This window comes from Vulpes lagopus, chromosome 18, assembly GCF_018345385.1.
Source record: "Vulpes lagopus strain Blue_001 chromosome 18, ASM1834538v1, whole genome shotgun sequence".
Taxonomy (NCBI): domain Eukaryota; kingdom Metazoa; phylum Chordata; class Mammalia; order Carnivora; family Canidae; genus Vulpes; species Vulpes lagopus.
The window spans coordinates 27,308,335-27,327,408 of record NC_054841.1 but is presented as its reverse complement, the minus strand read 5'-3'; the positions used below and the strand labels follow the sequence as shown (position 1 = coordinate 27,327,408).

Sequence of the window (19,074 nt, the reverse complement as noted above, 5' to 3'; positions counted from 1 at the left end):
ATTTCTTTTTTTTTTTTTTAAGATTTATTTTTTTTAAGATTTTATTTATTCATTCATGAGAGACACACACAGAGAGAAAGGCAGAGACACAGGCAGAGCGAGAAGCAGGCTCCATGCAGGGAGCCCAATGCGGGACTTGATCCCAGACTCCAGGATCATGCCCTGGGCCAGAGGCAGGCCTGAGATACTCAGGGATCCCCTTATTTATTTTTAAAAGGTTTTATTTATTTATTCATGAGAGACACAGAGAGAGGCAGAGACATAGGCAGAGGGAGAAGCAGGCTCTCTACGAAGAGCCTGATGCAGACTCGATCCCAGGGACCCAGGATCACACCCTGAGTCGGACACAGATGCTCAACCACTGAGCCACCCAGGTGCCCCTTATTTATTTATTTTTAGAGAGAAAGTGAGGGGAAGGGCAGAGAGAGAGGAAGAGGGAATCCCAAGCAGACTCCCCTCTAAGAGCAGAGCCGGACATGGGTCACAGTCTCACAGCCCTGAGATCATGACCTGAATAGAAACCAAGAGTCACAGCCTTAACCCACTGAGCCATCAAGGCATCCTGGTCATGTTTGTTCTCAAAAGACCCCTCAAGCTGTTTCACCTGGGAGTGGCTTGAATGATTGGGGGCTTGAATCACCTGGACTCTCCTTTGCTCATGGCATGGGCAGATACATGGTGAGGTGCCTGCATCACCTGGAGCACAGATACAGAGCTCCCCCCATGTTTTGGGCTTCTTCATTGCATGATGATCTTAAGGACGTGGACTTCTTATTTGGTATTTTCATGCAGAAACCTACAGCATCTTTCTGCTACATTCTACTGGTTACAAGTGGATCACGAAGGCCAGCCCAGTCTCAGGAAGAAGTAAATTTATGGGAAGGATGTCAGAGAACTTGTAGCTGTGTTCTAAAACCACAACAACTGGGATGCCTGGGTGGCTCAGGGCATGATCCCGGGATCTGGGATCGAGTCCCACATGGCGCTCCTTGTACGGAGCCTGATTCTGCCTCTGTGTGTGTGTCTTTCGCTCATGAATAAATAAATAAAATCTTTTAAAAAAATAAAATAAATAAAACCACAACAACCTACTGAGGGTCTCGGTCACAGCTTAAACATCACTGTCTCCATGAAGTGATCTAACCATGCCCTCCTCCATGTCCACATTAAGTACCTCTCTGTGTTCCCCCAGTCCCACATCCATCTCCATCAATGTATTTCCATCCCTCTGGTTATGTCTTTCTCCTCCTCAGGACTATGAGTTCAGTGAGGACAGGCCATGTCTGTCTTTTTCACCTTTGTACACCAGCACCCAGCACAGAGCCTGGCAAAAGCAGGCCCTTTATAAACGTTTGTTGAATAGGTGAGTAAATGAGTGACTGAATGACCCAAGGCAAGGAATCCCATGTAGAAGCCATTCCTCCCTTGAGAAGCTGACATACTAATTAGAGAGAATTACAAAATTAAAAACTGCATATGACAAATACCACAATGATAAATGCTATTAAGAAAAAGAAAGCAGGGGATCCCTGGGTGGCGCAGGGGTTTAGCACCTGCCTTTGGCCCAGGGCGCGATCCTGGAGACCGGGGATCGAGTCCCACGTCGGGCTCCCAGTGCATGGAGCCTGCTTCTCCCTCTGCCTGTGTCTCTGCCTCTCTCTCTGTGTGTGACTATCATAAATAAATAAAAGACAAAGAAAGCAAATAAGAGGATAGTGTAAGGATGTGTGTTACTTTTTTTTTTGTGTGTGTGTGTGTGTTACTTTTTAAGAATGATCAGGGAAGACCTTTTTGAGGTAGTGACATTGGAACCAAGATCCAAAGACTGGACTGCCTTCCTTTCTGAAGCTCAGCGTCCTCTTCCAAATACATGGTGGTGGGGGCAGAATTCAGTTCCTTGGGGTCAAGGTCCCTCCCTGTGTTCTTCCCCACTGTCAACTGGTGCCACTCTTGAATCCTGAGGGCCAATTCGGGGGTAGTAATCATTTCAAACAGAGGTTCCCAAGTAGTGCAGTTGGTTGAGTGTCTGCCTTCCACTCTGGTTGTGATCTCAGGGTCCTGTGATTGAGCCCCGCATCAGGCTGCCCACTCAGTGGGGAGTTGGCTTGTTCCTCTTCCTCTGGCCCCCTGCTCATGCTCTCTCACCCTCTCTCTCTCTCAAATAAATAAAATCTAAAAAAAAAAAAAAAAAAAAAGCATTTCCAGCAGAGTGAACAGCAAAGGGCTGTTCAAAAGGGCTGAAGTGGACATGTGTTTGGTAGTTTTAAGGAACATCAAGGAAGCCAGTGTGGCTACAGTATGGCAAAGAAGGGAAAGAGCAATAGAGGTGAATCTCATAGTGGGCTACAAACCAAATTATATAGGATTTTGCCGGTCATGCTGAGGACTTTGGCTTTTAGTCTGAATGAGATGGGTGCCAGTGGAGGGTTTTGAGCAGAGGTGGGACATAGTCTGATTTATAGCCTATCCCTCTGGCTGCTATTTGGACAGTCTTACTGTGATTGGAGCAAAGGAGAAAGCAAGGAGTTCAGTGAGGAGGCTGACTCAGGATACCAGGCAAGAGATGGGTGGCAGGTGGGCGGGGGGGGGACCATGAGAAGTGATTGGACACAGGATACATTTTGAAAGTAGAGCCAACATGAACAAGGGATATGAAGCTATCGGGAAAAAGAGGAGCTAAGGATGACCAACAGGTTGCTGGTCTTTTAGTCACATGAGATGTGAAGATGTGGGGTGGGGAAAGGAAGCACCGTGGAAACAAGAATTCATGTTTAGGCATGCCAAGTTTGAGGTGACAATTAGACATCCCAGTGGACATGACAAGGAGACAACTAGACACAAGTCTGGCAACATCAGGATGGAGATACGGACTTGAGCATATATAGCATATATACAGCTATATTAAGCATCATTCGAAGATGGCCCCAAGATTCCCGCCCGCTGGTACATGCCCAACATAACCTGCTACCCTCCGTGGGGGTGAGACCAGTGAGTATGATGGAGGTCATTCCTGTGATTTGGCTACATTATATGGCCAAGGTGAAGGGATTTTGCAGATGTGATAAGGTCCCAAATTAGTTGATTTTTAGTCAATCAGATGGGAGACTTTCCTGGGTGGGCTCAATCTAATCAATTGAGCCCTTTAAAAGAGAGCATTCCCTGGGACACCTGGCTGGCTTAGTCAGTAGAGCATGTGACTCTTGACCTTGGGGTCATGAGTTGTAGCCCCATGTTGGGCATAGAGACTACTTTAAAAAATGAATGAATCAATGAATCAATGAATCAATCAATTAACGTAAGCCTTCCCTGAGGCAAGCAACTGGAAGCTGCAGGAATATTCTTCCTGGCCGTGGCAAAATAAGGTGCCATTCTGTGAGAACACTGGGAAGACAGACACTGGGAGTAGCCCTCTGGATTCAGGAGTGGCACCAGCTGACAGCAGGGAAGAACCCAGAGAGTGACCTTGACCCCAAGGAACTGAATTCTGCCCCCACAACCATGTATTTGGAAGAGGACGCTGAGCTCCAGAAAGCAAGGCAGTCCAGCCAACACCTTGATGCGGCTCTGTGAGAGTCTGAGCAGAGAACTCAGCTAAGGCACGCCTGGATACCTGGTCGGCAGAGACTGGAACAATAAATGCCTGTTGTTTTAGGCTGGTAAGTTTGGGGAAATTTGTTACCCAGCAAAAATAACCAACACCTTGGTGTACAGGTGTACTTAAAGCCTTGGAACCAAGATGGTTTAAATAGCCCAGGTCTGGGAAGCCATGGATGAGTGACTACATGAACCAAGTGAGATTGGAGTGGGACACACCCCAGCCCCATCCTCAAACGCTTCCTATTCCTTTCAGCCTCTAGGTGTCCCCAGAGTCCACACAAGCAGGTCTCTCCCCACCTTTTCCAGGTCAGAATCCATTTCCTTCTGAAATGGAAAGAAGCAAGTAACAATAAATGGTTTCCCTTCTGTTCTTACTTTCCCCTCCCCAGCATTATATATGGGGACCTGAGGCCTGCAAAAGTACCCTGCCCAAAGTGCCACAGCGATCTAGGACTATCCCAGCCAGGAACTGCCTGACAACAGCGGTGGCGGCAGCATACTGAAGGGCAAAAAGACCTACAACCTCCCTCTCTCCAGCTTTGACCAGAAGAGGGATCTGCAGTCACTGGAGGGCTGAGGCTGCAGTTTTTAACTGATGCCGCCTGGAAAGGGTGCGGCCCTGAGGCTAGGGCTGCTGGCGTGAGGTGCGAGGGGGAAGGAAGAGACCCTCTCCTGAGGTCAGGGGACACCAGAGGAACCCAGGTGCAGGTAGGGCCAGCAACCCAATTCCCTCTGTCCGGGCCCCTCACCCTCTCCACTGCACTCCACTGTCCCCCCCCCCCCCAAAGCAGACGCGGAGACAGAGTCTAGGGTGCAAGATATTTATTAGGCATAAAGACACCTGTGAAAAGAAGAGGGAGCACGCGGGATTGAGTATGGGAGGTCAAACTGTGCTGCAGGCCTGGCAAAGCTCAGGCCACCCTGGAGGGGTCCGGGGTGAGTGTCGGCAGGGGGAGTTGGTGTACTTGCGCTGCCTGTCAGGTCTGTCCCCCACGCTGAACCCAAAAGGCCAGGCCAGGCGTTTGTTTATACCCCATCTCCCTGGGACGCTGGGTGCAGGCTGCCCTGGGTGGATTGGCTCTGGCAGCTGGAGGCCATCCACTGACCTTACTTCTCATGGCCGGGGAAGTCCTTCTTTCAAGGGCGTTTCAGGTGGCACCTATCTCTGTATTTCTCGCCTTATCAATTCTTTCCTAGAGGACTAATTGATTGCCATCTTGCTTTCAGAGACCACGGTCACTAATTCTTGCACCTCCCCCACCCAGACCCCCTTTCCATAGGGACCTAGCCCTCCAGAGCCTGCCACACTCTTCTCTGAAATTGCCTTTGGGTATCCCAGTCCCAAATACCCTCTCTGAATGAGGTCTGCACACTTGGCCGTGGTACTTCCCAGGCACACAGGCTCTGTTCAACCCTAGGAATTCACTGGATCTGGCAGTAGAGGAATTTGGGGGAAGGGTGTCAGGAGGACAAAGAATTTTGAAAAGGCTTTCCTCTGCATCCTGAACCCACTGGTAAGAATTTCAAGGACAAGTATTGCTGTGGCTCCCGTGGCTCTTCCTTGCTCATTCAATAAATCTACACTGTGGGCCAATGATGCGCCAGGTGCTGGGACCAATGCTACCCCACTAGAAGCCCTGAGGGGACAGCCTACCACCACCTGCAGAGGCAAACAGGTAGCACCCTGACCTAACACTCCACAGGGAGAGAGAACCCAAGCGTGGGGCCCTGACTCTGACCTTGGCTGCTCGCAGGCCCTCCTACACACTGCATTGCCATCCTGACTCTGTTTCCTCCTCTGGACAGTGTAGTAGTACATTTTGGGGAGCATCTTATTAAATGCTTCTCACCTCAAACTTCATCTCACCCTGCAGCAGGCACTGTTATCATCCTCACGTTACTCCTATGAAAAGAATCAGGGTGAAGTCAACTTTCCCAAGGTCACACAGGTGCTGGGTGGGGGTGGTGGTACTGGGGCTTTGGGGCCCAGACAATGTGGCCTGACCCTTCTAATTCACGTTAAGGTCAGGGTCAAACTGGGCCCCTTGGACCAGGGATGCCTGCACACTTGGGTTCATTTGAGCACAAGGATTTAAACATTTTTGAACCAGCTTTCATTTTGCAACTGAGATGCTCATAGAAACATCCAGGTATCTACCTTCTCTTGGAAAATCTGGCCACTGTGGGCTGCATTCTCACAAGGTCACAACTGCCTGAGGTGAGCTGCTGCCCCCAGTGAAGTCGGTCAGAAAGCCAGTGTCTACCCAGCCTCTCTCATTTATGTCACACGCCTGGCCTTGAGGATGGATGAGTTTGTCACCCTTAATGAAGACCAGGGAGTCCTGAGAGAGCAGGAGACAGAGGCCTAAAGGGGCCAGGTGCCTTGCCCATGGACCCCACTCTTCCTGGACGGTGCTAAGTCACATGGACTTCACTCTGGCCAACTGTCTGAAGGACCGCTGAGGAAAGGCAGAGACATGTAGAACCACAGGGCGAGGTCGGGGCAAATACACTTTATTCAGTCCTGGCATCAGACTGGCGGAAGTCCTGCTGTGGGTGCCAGTGCCCCAGACCAGAGGGACCCCTCCCCTCATCTACTAGACTAGTTCTCCAAGACCACAGACAGTGACATCTCTTCACTCACATGACGTTTTCTGGGTTTTTTCATTGTCTTTTTGTTGTTGTTTTTCTTTAAAAAAAAAAGAGAAAGAGAGAAAGAGAGCAAGAAAGAGAGAGAGAAAGAGAGCGAGAAAGGCCCAGAGCCGGAGCACCAAGCTTAAAGGAGGCAGCTGGTGGCTTTGTCAGCGACGGGAACGCGTGGGGCAGAGACCTGCGGAGACCCTGGGCAGGGGTCCAGGAGGACTCTGGGACCGTTTGTTCCTGAGATTTGTGTGTGTGAATGAGAGTGTGTGCACACCCGGGAGGGTGAACACACGCCGGTGAGATACAGGTAGTGAGGGCAGGAAGGGGTGTGGGGAGGCCGGAGGGGCGGAACTTGATCGGAGAGTTGGGGAGTGAGAGGGCAGGGTCCCCGAGGGCACCCCGAACTGAACACAACCTCCTCAGACAGCAGCCCTGTACCAAGTTTTCACGTGGAAAAACAGGCGCAAACGACACACCTCCGCTACTCTGACCCTCCCTCCAGTCTCACTGGCCCAGTCGATAGTCTCTCTCAAGCCAGCTGTTTAAAAGCGGGGCTCTTCTTGCCACTCCGGCTGCTATCGTGGCTCAGTCTCAACACCCCCCACCCAGTACCACCGTGCCTCAGTTTCTCCCACTGAATACTGTCACTGTGGGCACAGGACTCGAGTGATAGGAGGGAGTGGCGGGCGTAGGGAGAAGCCCAGGCTGGGAGTGTGCCTTGTCGTGATGGGGCACTCGGCTGGGGAGGGGTGGACAGAGCAGCAAGAACCCTGTCCCCAGACAGACTCCCATAAATGCCTTGGTGCGGAGTTTCCTTGGGCAGTCCTCTCGTGGTGCAGTTCCAGATGAAGACCCTATTCTCAGTTCCCAGGTGGGGGAAAGAAAAGGGAGGTTTCTGGGACCAAGGTAGACTGTGGAGGCAGTCTAGGGGTGCGTGTAGGTAGGCTGGGTGGGGGGTGGGGGTGGGGCGGGGATGGGGGTGGGGTGGCGGTGGGAGAAGGAGATGCACGTCAATCTAGGCAACCCCGCAAGGAAAAGGGGCTTTGCCACCAGGGAGAGTTCCAAGCTCCAAACCAAACCCTTCCGGGCCAGCTAGTCTCCTTCTCCCCCTTCCTAGTGCTCCTCCCATTAAGGCAGCGACGCCCCGTCGGGTTGAAAGGAAGCCGCGGCTCCCGGATAATAGATTTCTCAGGATCGCTCAACACCCTCCCCACTTCTTCCCGGAGCGGGCCACAGAGGCGTGCGGTCCGACTGAGACCGGCCCCCTCCTCCCAAGGAGCATTAAGCATGCGCGAGAAGGGGGCGTGCCCCAGCGCTCCGGGAGGGGGAGGGGGAGAGGGAGGGGGAGGGGGAGAGGGGCCTGGGAGGAGCGCGCGGTGCCGCCCAGCCGCAGCGCCCCCCTAAACAAGAGAAGAGGCGGGCTAGGCGGAGGGATTCGGGAGCAAGGGCAGGGGCGTGTCCTCCGGCCACGAGGAGGGGCGTGTGCGAGGTGGGGGAGGGGTGCAGGTCTGTAGGAGTGGACGGGAGGTGTAAAGGAGGGGGGCTGGCTGCTGGTGGCTGTGCGGGAGGGGGCAAGACGGGGCGGGGCTTGGATGTCAGGGAAAGAGTGGGGGTTGGGCTGCCTTGGGGTGTGTCTGCGGGGGAGGGGCATGTCTGGATTCGAGGGGGATGGGCACGTCTAGGAGGGGGGAGGCTGCGCGGGAGATGGGGTGCCAGCCTCGGCCTCCGAGGGGCCCCAATACCTGATTCCTGTATGTAAACAGCTGGTTTGGGGGCGTGCGCGCCCCGCTGACGGTGGGCTCAGTAGGTGAAAACCAGGTCGGCGATGCTAGACGGGCGCCAATCCCCCGCGATCATCTCGGTAACCTCGGGGGTGCAGTAGTCCGGGAACTCGAAATGCGACGTGCCCGAGGGGGGCGGCAGGTCCGGGTCGCGGTCCAGGGCGCTGCAGTCCAGGCCGGCGGGGCCGGGGGGCAGTCTGGACAGAAAGCCCAGCGGCTCCTCCCCCGACGCCACCGTCTCCTCTTCGCCTTCCTCCGCCGCCGCCGCCTCCTCCTCCTCTTCCTCCGGCTCCTCGTCCTCCGACGGAGTGGGGGAGGAGGCGGTGACAGCCGCCCCCTCGCCCGACGGCCCCTGGGCGCGCTCCGCGGGTCCCCGGGCAGCCCGCCCCGCCGGGACCATCCTCCACAGCTCCCTCCCGGGGGTCTCGACCAGGCGCACTTCCAGCAGCTCCTCGTCGTCGTCCTCGTCGTCGTCCTCCGGCGCCGCCGCGCCGACCCCCAAAGGCCCGCCCGCTGCTCGGCGGCCCCCGCGGCCCGGCAGCTGCGGCCCGGGCTTGAGCCGGCTGCCGCCGCCGCCACCGCCGCCACCGCCGCCGCCGCCGCCGCCACCGCCGGGGGGGCGGGGCCGCGCCTTGGCGGGCGCCCCCTTGCTCTTTTTGCGCGGCCGGTACTTGTAGTCCGGGTAATCCGCCATGTGCTTGAGGCGCAGCCGCTCCGCCTCCCGCACAAACGGGATCTTCTCCGAGTCCTGCAGCAGCTGCCAGCGGCGGCCCAGGCGCTTGGAGATCTCGGCGTTGTGCATGTCGGGCCACTGGTCCATGATCTTCCGGCGCTCGTGCTGCGACCACACCATGAATGCGTTCATCGGTCTCTTAATGTGGCCGCTCGGCGTCTTGCACCAGCCGGGCTCACGCGCCCCCTCCTCGGCCGGCCCGGGCCCCGGGGGCGGCGGGCCGCCGTCCCGCTTGGCCCTCGCGCCCCGCTGCTGCACCATCGCGCCTGGGCCCGGGGCCGCTAGACGCCGCCGGGGGCCGTCCGCATCCTCCGCGGCTGGGGGTGGGGGAGGAGGCAGCAGCGACGGAGGGGCGGCCCCGCCCCGCAGCTCGGCCCGGCCCCCGCGAGCTGAGGAGCGAGGAGCTGGGCGCTCGGGCCCAACGGACGGCGGGGGGAGAAGGTCAGCGGCGCGGTCTCAGGCGGGCTCGGCGCGCCCCCGCCGCCTCCGGCAAGTTGCGCCCTGCCGCACGCTGCACATTGTTTTGCGGGGGCGGAGGAATCGCACCCTCCGGCCCCCGCGGGCTCTCCTCGCAGCCTCCTGCTCAGCCGCGGCCCGCGCGCGCAGCTCCCCGCCCCGCCGCCTTCCAGTGTCTTTCTCCCCGCGCGGCCCCGCCGGCGCGCGCTCCACCCCTCCCCCTCGCCGTCTGCGGGCCGCTGCGGCGCGCGCGGGGCCGCCCCGTGTAAACACCGAGGTGCCCGCTTGGGCTGCGGCCGGGCCACGCCTCGCGCTCGGGCGGCGCGTCACCCGTTGCTGGGCAGAGAAGCTGGTATTTGCATCTCCCAATCGCTGGCTGCCGGGGCGGGGCGGGGCTCGGGCTGCGGGGCTGGGCGGTCTCGCGGCTGGGTTGGAGGGTGTCGGATGAGGTCGGTTTCTTTTCTTAGGCTGGGGCCTGGAAGGAGGGTGGGGAACGCGGAGCGTGCTTCCCATCTGCCTCTGAGAGCTCGTCCCGCCCCACGTTGCCTTTGAAATTTTAGCTTATTCAGTGACACCTGCCGCCAGGTGGGACCTCCGCCCCCTCCTCTTTTGGAGGCGTCTTTCTGAACCATCCCAGAACAGAATGTGGGGGGGGGGGGGCACTCAGGCTCGGGAGAGCTCTTCAAGGGGCCAGACTCATTGTTTCACAGATGTAGCCCCTGCCTAGGACACACAGGGTCCAGCCACACAGGGGCTGGACAAATGCTTTTGAACGCAATGAACAAAGCTCTTTCACATTTTCTTTTTGACTCTCGTTTGAGGCGCCACAAGAGTCCTGAGAAAGAAGAGAGTATGACGCCCATTTTCCGGATTCGGAACAAGGAAGACAAGCCGACTAGGGCTCGAATCCTAGGCTCGTGGTCCCAGCTCAGCGCATCTCGCTGGGGCATTTTGCCTACCAGTCAAGGGTCCTGGGCAGGACTGACTGTCCGCTTCGCTTCTTACAGTCTTCAGGCGAGGTTCGAGGATGCGGGAGTGTCCCATCCCGGGTCCCACCCTACACCGCAACGCGCAGTTTGCGGGACGGGGGCGCGACGTCCCTCCCGAGCCCGGAGAAGCGTGCGCGGGCCCGGGGGCGGAGCCAGGCCAAGAGGCGTGTCCGCGACGCATGCTCGAGGCGCGTGGCGGGGAGGGGTTGCGCGCTCCCCGCTCACCACGTGTGAGCCCGCTCCGGCACCGCGGGCCCTGTGCTCCCCCGGGGGAGGTCACCTTCACGGCGCCACGGGCCTGAGCGATGGGAAGGGGCGCTGGGGCCTCGCTCCTCGGATTCAGGAGCTGGGGGGGTCGGGATCAGGGTCTCTAAAGTGGCATTCGGCTGGGGCGCAGTGGGCAGTATCCTATCGGAGGGCGGAGGGTGAGAGCCCGGGGGCAGACCTCACCCATCACCGGTGGGTGGGGACCCAGAGCACAGCCGGAGAGTGTGGGGCGGAGAGGAAGGACTGAGGTGCGGCTCCGCAGACGCGGGGGGCGGGGTGATGCTCTGGGTGCCCGGGAGGGAAATTGGAGCGTGGCCGGCGGGAGGGGGAGACTCTTAAAGGCACAGGGCTCTGGGAAGGAGAAGGCCCTGCTTCTGACCGAAGGGCTCTTCCAAGATTTATTGGGCCCTGAGAATTGGAGATACCCCAGGTTTGAGCCTTCAGAACGGGAGCTTGGCCAGTTCAATCCTCCGTTGGAGTCAGAATTACTGTATTGGCATCCCAGTGCCTCCTTTTCTTTCCCCTTGAAATGAGAAAGAGCAGTTTCTCCCTCCTATGGTGGTTTTACAAGTTAAGTGGGAAAATGGCTGTGAACAAATCCCTGACACCTAGTAAATGCTCAATAAATATTTGTTGTCTGGGACTGTGGGCACCAACAACGTAGAGACATCAACATGAAAATAAAATTGGCGGAGTGGGGATGTATTTATTTCAAAAAAGGATGTATATATTTCAAATCATGGGAAAATTAAAGCTTTTTAAAAGAATTTTTCTAACACTTTCACATTTTTCCCATTTAAGAATGCGTTTTCTTTTAAATGACCTCTATGAGGGCATGTACATCTTTTCAGTGCTTAAGAACTTTGAAGGTCTCACTCTGGTGGCTACTGCTATTATTCTTAGGGCTTCAAAGGATTGGCCTCCTGGATGATCCTCAAACCCAGAAGGCTTGGGTCCACCTTACGGCCTTGGTACATGCTATCAGCTTTGCCTGGAAATTTTTTCACCCCCATCCCCACATGGTTGACTCATTTTATTCTAGCCTCAGCTTAAGTTGATTCTCTGGAGAGGTCTGCCCTGCTCACTCTCTGATGTAGCCCACCCATTCCCCTACATCTCAGAATTGGTTGTCTGTGGCACATTTTGGCATTATCCATAATTGACTCACTTTCTGTTTGCTTATATTTATACATAATATAATAAAAACCAGTTAACCAGGGTACCTGGGTGGCTCAGTCGGTAAGCGTCTACTTTCAGCTCAGGTCATGGTCTCAGGGTCCCAAGACAGACCCCTGGTTCAGGCTCCTTGCTCAACTTTATTGAGATACAATTCATAGACCACAATGTTCATTCATTTATTTTTTTTTTAATTTTCTTTCTTTTTTTTTTAATGATAGTCACACACACACAGAGAGAGAGGCAGAGACATAGGCAGAGGGAGAAGCAGGCTCCATGCACCGGGAGACTGACGTGGGATTCAATCCTGGGTCTCCAAGGATCGCGCCCTGGGCCAAAGGCAGGCGCCAAACCACTGCGCCACCCAGGGATCCCTGTTCAGTCATTTAAAGTGTGCAATGCAATGGTATGTTCACAGAGTTGTGCAACCATCACCACAATCAATTTTAGACTATTTTCATCAGCCCCCAAAGAAACTCTGTGCTTGTTATCCATTTCTCCTCCATCTCCTCTACCTCTGCTCCAACCCTCAGCTATAAGCAACCATTTATCTACTCTGTCTCAGTGGATTGGCTGAACCATTTTACATTGCTACCAGCAGTGTATGAGGGTTGCAGTTTCTCTTTTCTCTTCTTACTTTTGAAAGTACAGCTTCTTAAAAAGATACTCTCTTCCCTTTAGCTTTGTCAAAAAGGCATCATGTTGTACGTAATAGTCTGGTATTTACTTTCTCACTCAGTATTACAAGGCTAAGATTCACCTAAAATATTGCACCACTGTGAGGTTGGTTCATTTTCCGCTGCAGGAATATACTACAGTTTTCCTATTTGTTGTCCCATCCACATACAATTGGATTATTGCCAAGTTTTTGCTCATATGAAGACTGTTACTGTTAACAATCCTAGATGTGCCCCTGGAGCTCAAATGCAGGGTCTCCAGAGTATATCCTGGAAATTGTGATGGCTACATCTGAGAACTTGTGGCTAACTTTTACAAGTTAACGTCAAACTTCCAAGTTGTACTAATTTACTTTTTCACCACCAGCATAGAAGAGATCCTTTTCATTATTTCAGTCTTTTTTTTTTTTTTTTTTTTTTTTTTTTTTGAGAGAGAGAGAGAGTCAGAGCACATTGTGCATACTTGTGTGGGAGGGTGGAGGAGTAGAGAGAGAGGGAGGGAGAGAGAGAGAGAATCCCGGGCAGGCTCCATGCTCCCCATGGAGGGGCTTGATCTCAGGACTCTGAGATCATAACCTGAGCCAAAACCAACAGTCTGATGCTTAACCAACAAGCCCCACAGGTGCCCCAGAAGAGATCCTTTTCAGCCACATCTTGTCCAAAGATTGGTGTTGTCAGACGTCTTCATTTTTGCCCATATTATTCTCAGCATCATTTCTACTTGCTTCATGGCACTTTTCTTTCTTTCTTTCTTTTTTTTTTTAAGATTTATTTATTTATTTACTTATGATAGACATAGAGAGAGAGAGAGAGAGGCAGAGACACAGGAGGAGGGGGAAGCAGGCTCCGTGTAGGAGCCTGATGTGGGACTCGATTCCAAGTCTCCAGGACCACGCCCTGGGCTGCAGGCAACATTAAACCGCTGCGCCACTGGGGCTGCCCCTTTCTTTCTTTCTTTCTTTCTTTCTTTTTTTTTTTTAAGATTTTATTCATTTATTCATGAAAGACACACACAAAGAGGCAGAGACATAGGCAGAGGGAGAAGCAGGCTCCCAGCGGGGAGCCTAATGTGGGACTCAATCCCAGGAACCCAGGATCACAAGCTGAGCTGAAGGCAGATGCTCAACCGCTGAGCCACTCAGGTGCCCCTTCGTGGCAGTTTTCACATTCTGGAATTATTTTGTTCAATTGTCTTTTGCCCATATTCTCTCCACTAGAATGTAAGTTCCAAGAGGGCAGATATGTTTGTTTTATTTTATGGCTCTATCCCTAAGCGAGTGCCAAACACAAAATAGGGGCTCATTAAATATTTACTGAGTGAATCAAAGGCAATGTTCTATCAGGAGTGTACTCAAATTCCTATGAGAACCCAGAGAAGAAAATAAAATTTTGGAAAACAAAACCTAAAACTCCAGTCTGCCACTGAGATGTGATGATTATCAGTGTACACTGACTACCCTGAATCCTTTCAAACGGGGGTCCCAGAGTCTAAATCTTATAGGCCATAGGTTTTCAAGGCTGAGCTCACCACTGAGCTGTTCAATGTAGACTGCAGTAGGAAGACCAGGAAATTCTTGAAGAGATGCTGACCACCGTTACCCAACAAGACAGGCCACCATCACCTTTCATCTGGTCACCTGCTAGCCTCCTTTCTGGTCCCTGCACCCACCAGGTGTCCTTCCATTTCATTCCCCTCCCTGAAGCCTGAGTGATGGTATTTTCCAGGCACGAATTTGATTGTGTGTCTTCTCTTCTTAAAGCCTTCAGTGGTTTCACCATTACTCTCCAGATGAACACCAGGCTTTCAATGGGGCCCACCAGGCCAAGCTTGGTCTGACCCCTACTCACAACCTGACCTCCTCTCTCACTTTCTTTGTCTTTAGACAACTTCCAGCCACATTGGCCTCTTCAGTTTGTGGGACAAGCTCTGCTGCCTCTCCGCACAGGATGTTGTGAAGTTCATTCCCCCACCCTTTCCAGCACTCCCACCTCTTTCTCTCTCCTTGTAGCTTTTCTAGCCCTAAGTCCCTTTCCTTCAGTGCACCAGTGGCCTACCTGGTTCATGTGACACTCAGGACATATAACTTTTTTTTTTTTCCTTTTTTTGGAGATGGTGTGGGGATAGAGGGGGAGAGGGAGGGGGAGTGGGAGAGAGAGAATCTTAAGCAGACCCCTCCCAGAGCCTGATGGGCTCAAACCCACAACCCCAAGATAATGACTTAAGAAAAAAATCAAGAGGGCATCACAGGTGGCTCAGCAGTTTAGCGCCACCTTCGGCCCAGGGCATGATCCTGGAGACCTGGGATCGAGTCCCACATCAGGCTCCCTGCATGGAGCCTGCTTCTCCCTCTGCCTGTGTCTCTGCTTCTCTCTTAAATGAATAAATAAATAAAATCTTAAAAAAAAAAAAAAAGAAGAAGAAGAAAAAAATCAAGATGCTTAAATGACTGAGCCACCCAGGCATCCCAGGACATAACTTTTTAACACCCACATTGCCACCCAGGCATCCCAGGACAGATAACTTTTAACACCCACATCCTCTAAATGACAATATCTTCAAGAACGGTCATAAAATGCAAGAAACAATACTAAGGATAATGGCCAGAAAAGAAATGTAGATGGTTAAAATATTCTTTTTTTGAACTTTTTATATGTAATCATGTCAGCAAAAATAAACATTACAATACAAAAAAAGGAAGAGTATCAAATCAATAGTTTTCAATTACATTAATATATTCTTTAAAAAATAAAATAAGCATACATAGTGAGCAATGATAATTATGTCACATTATGGTTTAAAAACATGAAAAACACTTTTTAAAAAATTATTTATTTATTTGCCAGGGAGAAAGAGAGAGAGAGTGCACAAGCAGTGGGAGCAGGAGAGGGAGAAGCAGGTTCCCCACTGAGCAGGGCTCCATCCTAGGACCCTGGGATCATGACCTGAGCCAAAGGCAGATGCTTAACCAACGAGCCACCCAGGTGCCCCCCTCCAAGAAAACACTTTAAAAATTAGAATCAGGGGATCCCTGGGTGGCTCAGCCATTCAGTGCCTGCCTTTGGCCTGGGGCGTGGTCCTGGAGTCCCGGGATTGAGTCCCCGAGTCGGACTCCCTGCATGGAGCCTGCTTCTCCCTCTGCCTGTGTCTCTGCCTTTCTCTTTATGTCTATCATGAATTAATAAATAAAATAGTAAAATTTTTTTAAAAAATCAATTAAAAAAAAGATTTTTATTTATTTATTCATGAGAAACACAGAGAGAGAGGCAGAGACAGAGGGAGAAGCAGGGTTCCTGTGGTGAGCCTGATTCAGGACTCAATCCCAGGATCCCAGGGTCACGACCTGAGCCAAAGGCAGACCCTCAACCACTGAGCCACCCAGGTGCCCTAAGAATTGATTTTAAGATTAAATACATTATTCAGGGACACCTGGGTGACTCAGCGGTTGAGCATCTGTCTGCCTTTGGCTCAGGGCGTGATCCCAGGATGTGGGATTGAGTCCCACATCGGGCTCCTTGCATACAGCCTGCTTCTCCCTCTGCCTAGGTCTCTGCCTCTCTCTCTCTCTCTTTCTGTGTCTCTTATAAATAAATAAATAAATAAATAAATAAATAAATAAATAAATAATTCAAATTCTGTAAAACAAAATTTTATCAGGGGGGCCTGGCTGGCTCAGTTAGTAGAACAAGTGACTCTTGATCTTAGGGTTGTGAGTTCAAGCCCCACAGTGTGCATGGAATCTACTTAAAAACAAAAAACACATAATTTTTATCAAATGAAAATTGTAATAAAATGTAATACAATATAGTATAATAATACAATTTTACTAAATAATAAAATTTGCAGTTACCACACTGTAGTTCGCTGTTTGTTTCACTATTTTAACTTAAATACAAAAGCTTCACCTGGTCATATTGAATGACAGAGTTGAAACAAATCAAATTCTGAATCTTCAGCCTCATAATCTATGCTATCATTGCTTATTTTGAATTTATTGTTTAAACAGAGACATATGTTGTACCCAAGGGTCTGGAGACACAGTGCTCAGGAAGCTAACTGGAACAATTCTGGACTGTTGTGAACTTATTTTCAAAACTAACGTTTGTAGCTGCATCTGACTTGACATGTGTTAGGGGCCAACTAAGCTGGGAGTGCTCTGAGTTAGCTTCCTTGTAGAATATAATGTTTATTAGTGCATGAGTAATTAAAATAGAATGTTTTGAAGCTTACAAATATATTATTAAGATTCAAGTTAGACCAGGAATCCCTGGGTGGCTCAGTGGTTTAGCGCCTGCCTTCGGCCCAGGGGGTGATCCTGGAGACCTGGGATCGAGTCCCACATCGGGCTCCCTGCATGGAGCCTGCTTCTCTCTCTGCCTGTGTCTCTGTCTCTCCCTCTCTCTGTCTTTCATGAATAAATAAATAAAATCTTAAAAAAAAAAAAAAAAAAAAGAAGAAGAAGAAGATTCAAGTTAGACCAAAAGCTTGATCTTCAGGGAGGAGTATTTTATCACTGACAAGGTTTAGAATTGTGGGCACATGGAGAGAATAAAATGCAGGCTGACTTTTAATCAGGTTTATTATTGTTTTTAAATTTTCTGCGGGCAATACACCCTCTCATTGCCTGCATAGCCTCACTTGGTACACTACGGCAGAGCAGAAGCTTTGTGAGATCAGGGGACCCACCTAACTTCCACTCTCACTATTGTATCCCCAGCACCTAGCAGATTTTTTTTTTTTAAGATTTTATTTATTTATTCATGAGAGACGCAGGGAGAGAAGCAGAGACACAGGCAGAGGGAGAGGCAGGCTCCCTGCAGGGAACCCAACATGGGACTCAACCCCAGGACCCCAGGATCATGACCCAAGCGGAAGGCAGATGCTCAACCACTGAGCCACCCAGGCATCCCGCATCTAGCAGATCTTCACACAACACAGACTCTCAATAGGAGTTCAAAGGGAAGAAGGAACGAACCCATATACCATCTTGCAACTCCACCCATCCCAACTGTGTCTTACTCTAAAACATCAGTCTGGGGGATCCCTGGGTGGCGCAGCGGTTTGGCGCCTGCCTTTGGCCCAGGGCGCAATCCTGGAGACCCGGAATCGAATCCCTCGTCAGGCTCCCGGTGCATGGAGCCTGCTTCTCCCTCTGCCTGTGTCTCTGCCTCTCTCTCTCTCTCTCTCTCTCTCTCTGTGACTATCATAAATAAATAAATACATAAAATATTAAAAAAAAAATAAAACATCAGTCTGTGAACTGGCATCAAGGACTTTCTTAATGCAGAAAGAGAACAGTAAGAACAAGGTAATTCATTTTTTGATTTATCTAAATGTCTTCTTTAAAATTTAGAAATTATGGGGATGCCTGGGTGGCTCAGCATTTGATCCTGGGGTCCAGGATCAAGTCCCACATCAGACTTCCTGCATGGAGCCTGCTTCTGCCTCTGCCTGTGTCTCTGCCTCTCTTTCTCTGTCTCTCATGAATAAATAAATCAATCTTAAAAGAAAAAAAAACACCAGAGATCATGAAAGTGTGTGTGTGTGTGTGTGTGTACAATGGATCTTTCTTTTACCAAATAATAGTTTAGAACTACACATGAGGCTCTTGAGCACTAAAAAACGGCTAGTCCAAATTGAAAAATGCTAGAGTGCAAAACTGTCATTCGTTTTCAAAGACTTAGCATAAAAAGTGTAAAATATTACATTAATACATTTTCTGTTGGTTGTATGTTGAGATTATAATATTTTGGATATATTGGGTTAAATAAAATATGTTAAAATTAATTTAACTTGGAGCACCTGGGTGGCTCAGTTGGTGAGCAGCTGCTTCTGGATTCCAGCTTAGGTCATGATCTCAGGGTCCTGGGATGGAGCTGCGCATCCAGCTCTGGGCTCAGTGGGGTGTCTGCTTGAGGATTCTCTCTCTCCCTCTCACTCTGCCCCTCCCCCCACAGTGCTTCCCTCTCTAAAATAAATAATTTTTTTAAAAAAGATTTTATTTATTTATTCATGAGAGACACAGAGAGAAAGAGAGGCAGAGACACAGGCAGAGGGAGAAGCAGGCTCCATGCAGGGAGCCTGACGTGGGACTCGATCCCAGGTTTCCAGGACCAGACCCTGGGCTGAAGACGGCACTAAACCGCTGAGCCATCTGGTCTGCCCTAAAATAAATAAATCTTTAAAAATTTATTTTCACCTGTTTTTTCTTTCTTTTTTAAAATTTTTTTAAATGTGGCTTCTGGAAAATTTTAAATTACACTTAAGGCTTACATTATATTTCCAAAAGACTAGACTAATATAGAAGATGGAGGTTTTTCTCATTTTAGCAAAATAAAAAGTTGACAATCTTTTGCTTACCCCAAAGTTTTTTGTTTTTTTTTTAACCCCAAAGTTTTAAAATGTGGGTTTTATTTTTTTTTGAGTGGGGAGAATTTTATTTTTACTTCTTTGTGAAATGCCAAAGCCTTAAAAATCCTGCTGGAATGCTGGATGGCCAATCCATGAGATGTACTTTGAGACTCAGAGAAGCACAAGGCAGAAAAGAGAGACCATAGCTGGGGACATGTCTATGGGCAGAAAAGGACAGTGGCAGAGTCATTTTAACAGCACAGCATGGGACACCTGGGTGGTTCAGCAGTTGAGCTTCTGCCTTCACCACAGAGCGTGATCCTGGAGTCCAGGATCGGGTCCTGCATCAGGCTCCCTGCATGGAGCCTGATTCTCTCTCTGCCTATGTCTCTGCCTCTCTCTGTAT

General features: G+C 51.0%; 1 protein-coding gene across 1 annotated transcript; it reads right to left on the bottom strand.

The window, feature by feature from the left end:
- Nucleotides 1–4,404: 4,404 nt before the first annotated feature.
- On the bottom strand, nucleotides 4,405–9,019 carry SOX12 (SRY-box transcription factor 12). The gene has a single exon (XM_041733272.1). The coding sequence runs from the start codon at nucleotides 9,013–9,015 to the stop codon at nucleotides 8,041–8,043; it is 975 nt and encodes a 324-aa protein (XP_041589206.1). The 5' UTR covers nucleotides 9,016–9,019; the 3' UTR covers nucleotides 4,405–8,040.
- Between the last annotated feature and the right edge of the window lie 10,055 nt (nucleotides 9,020–19,074).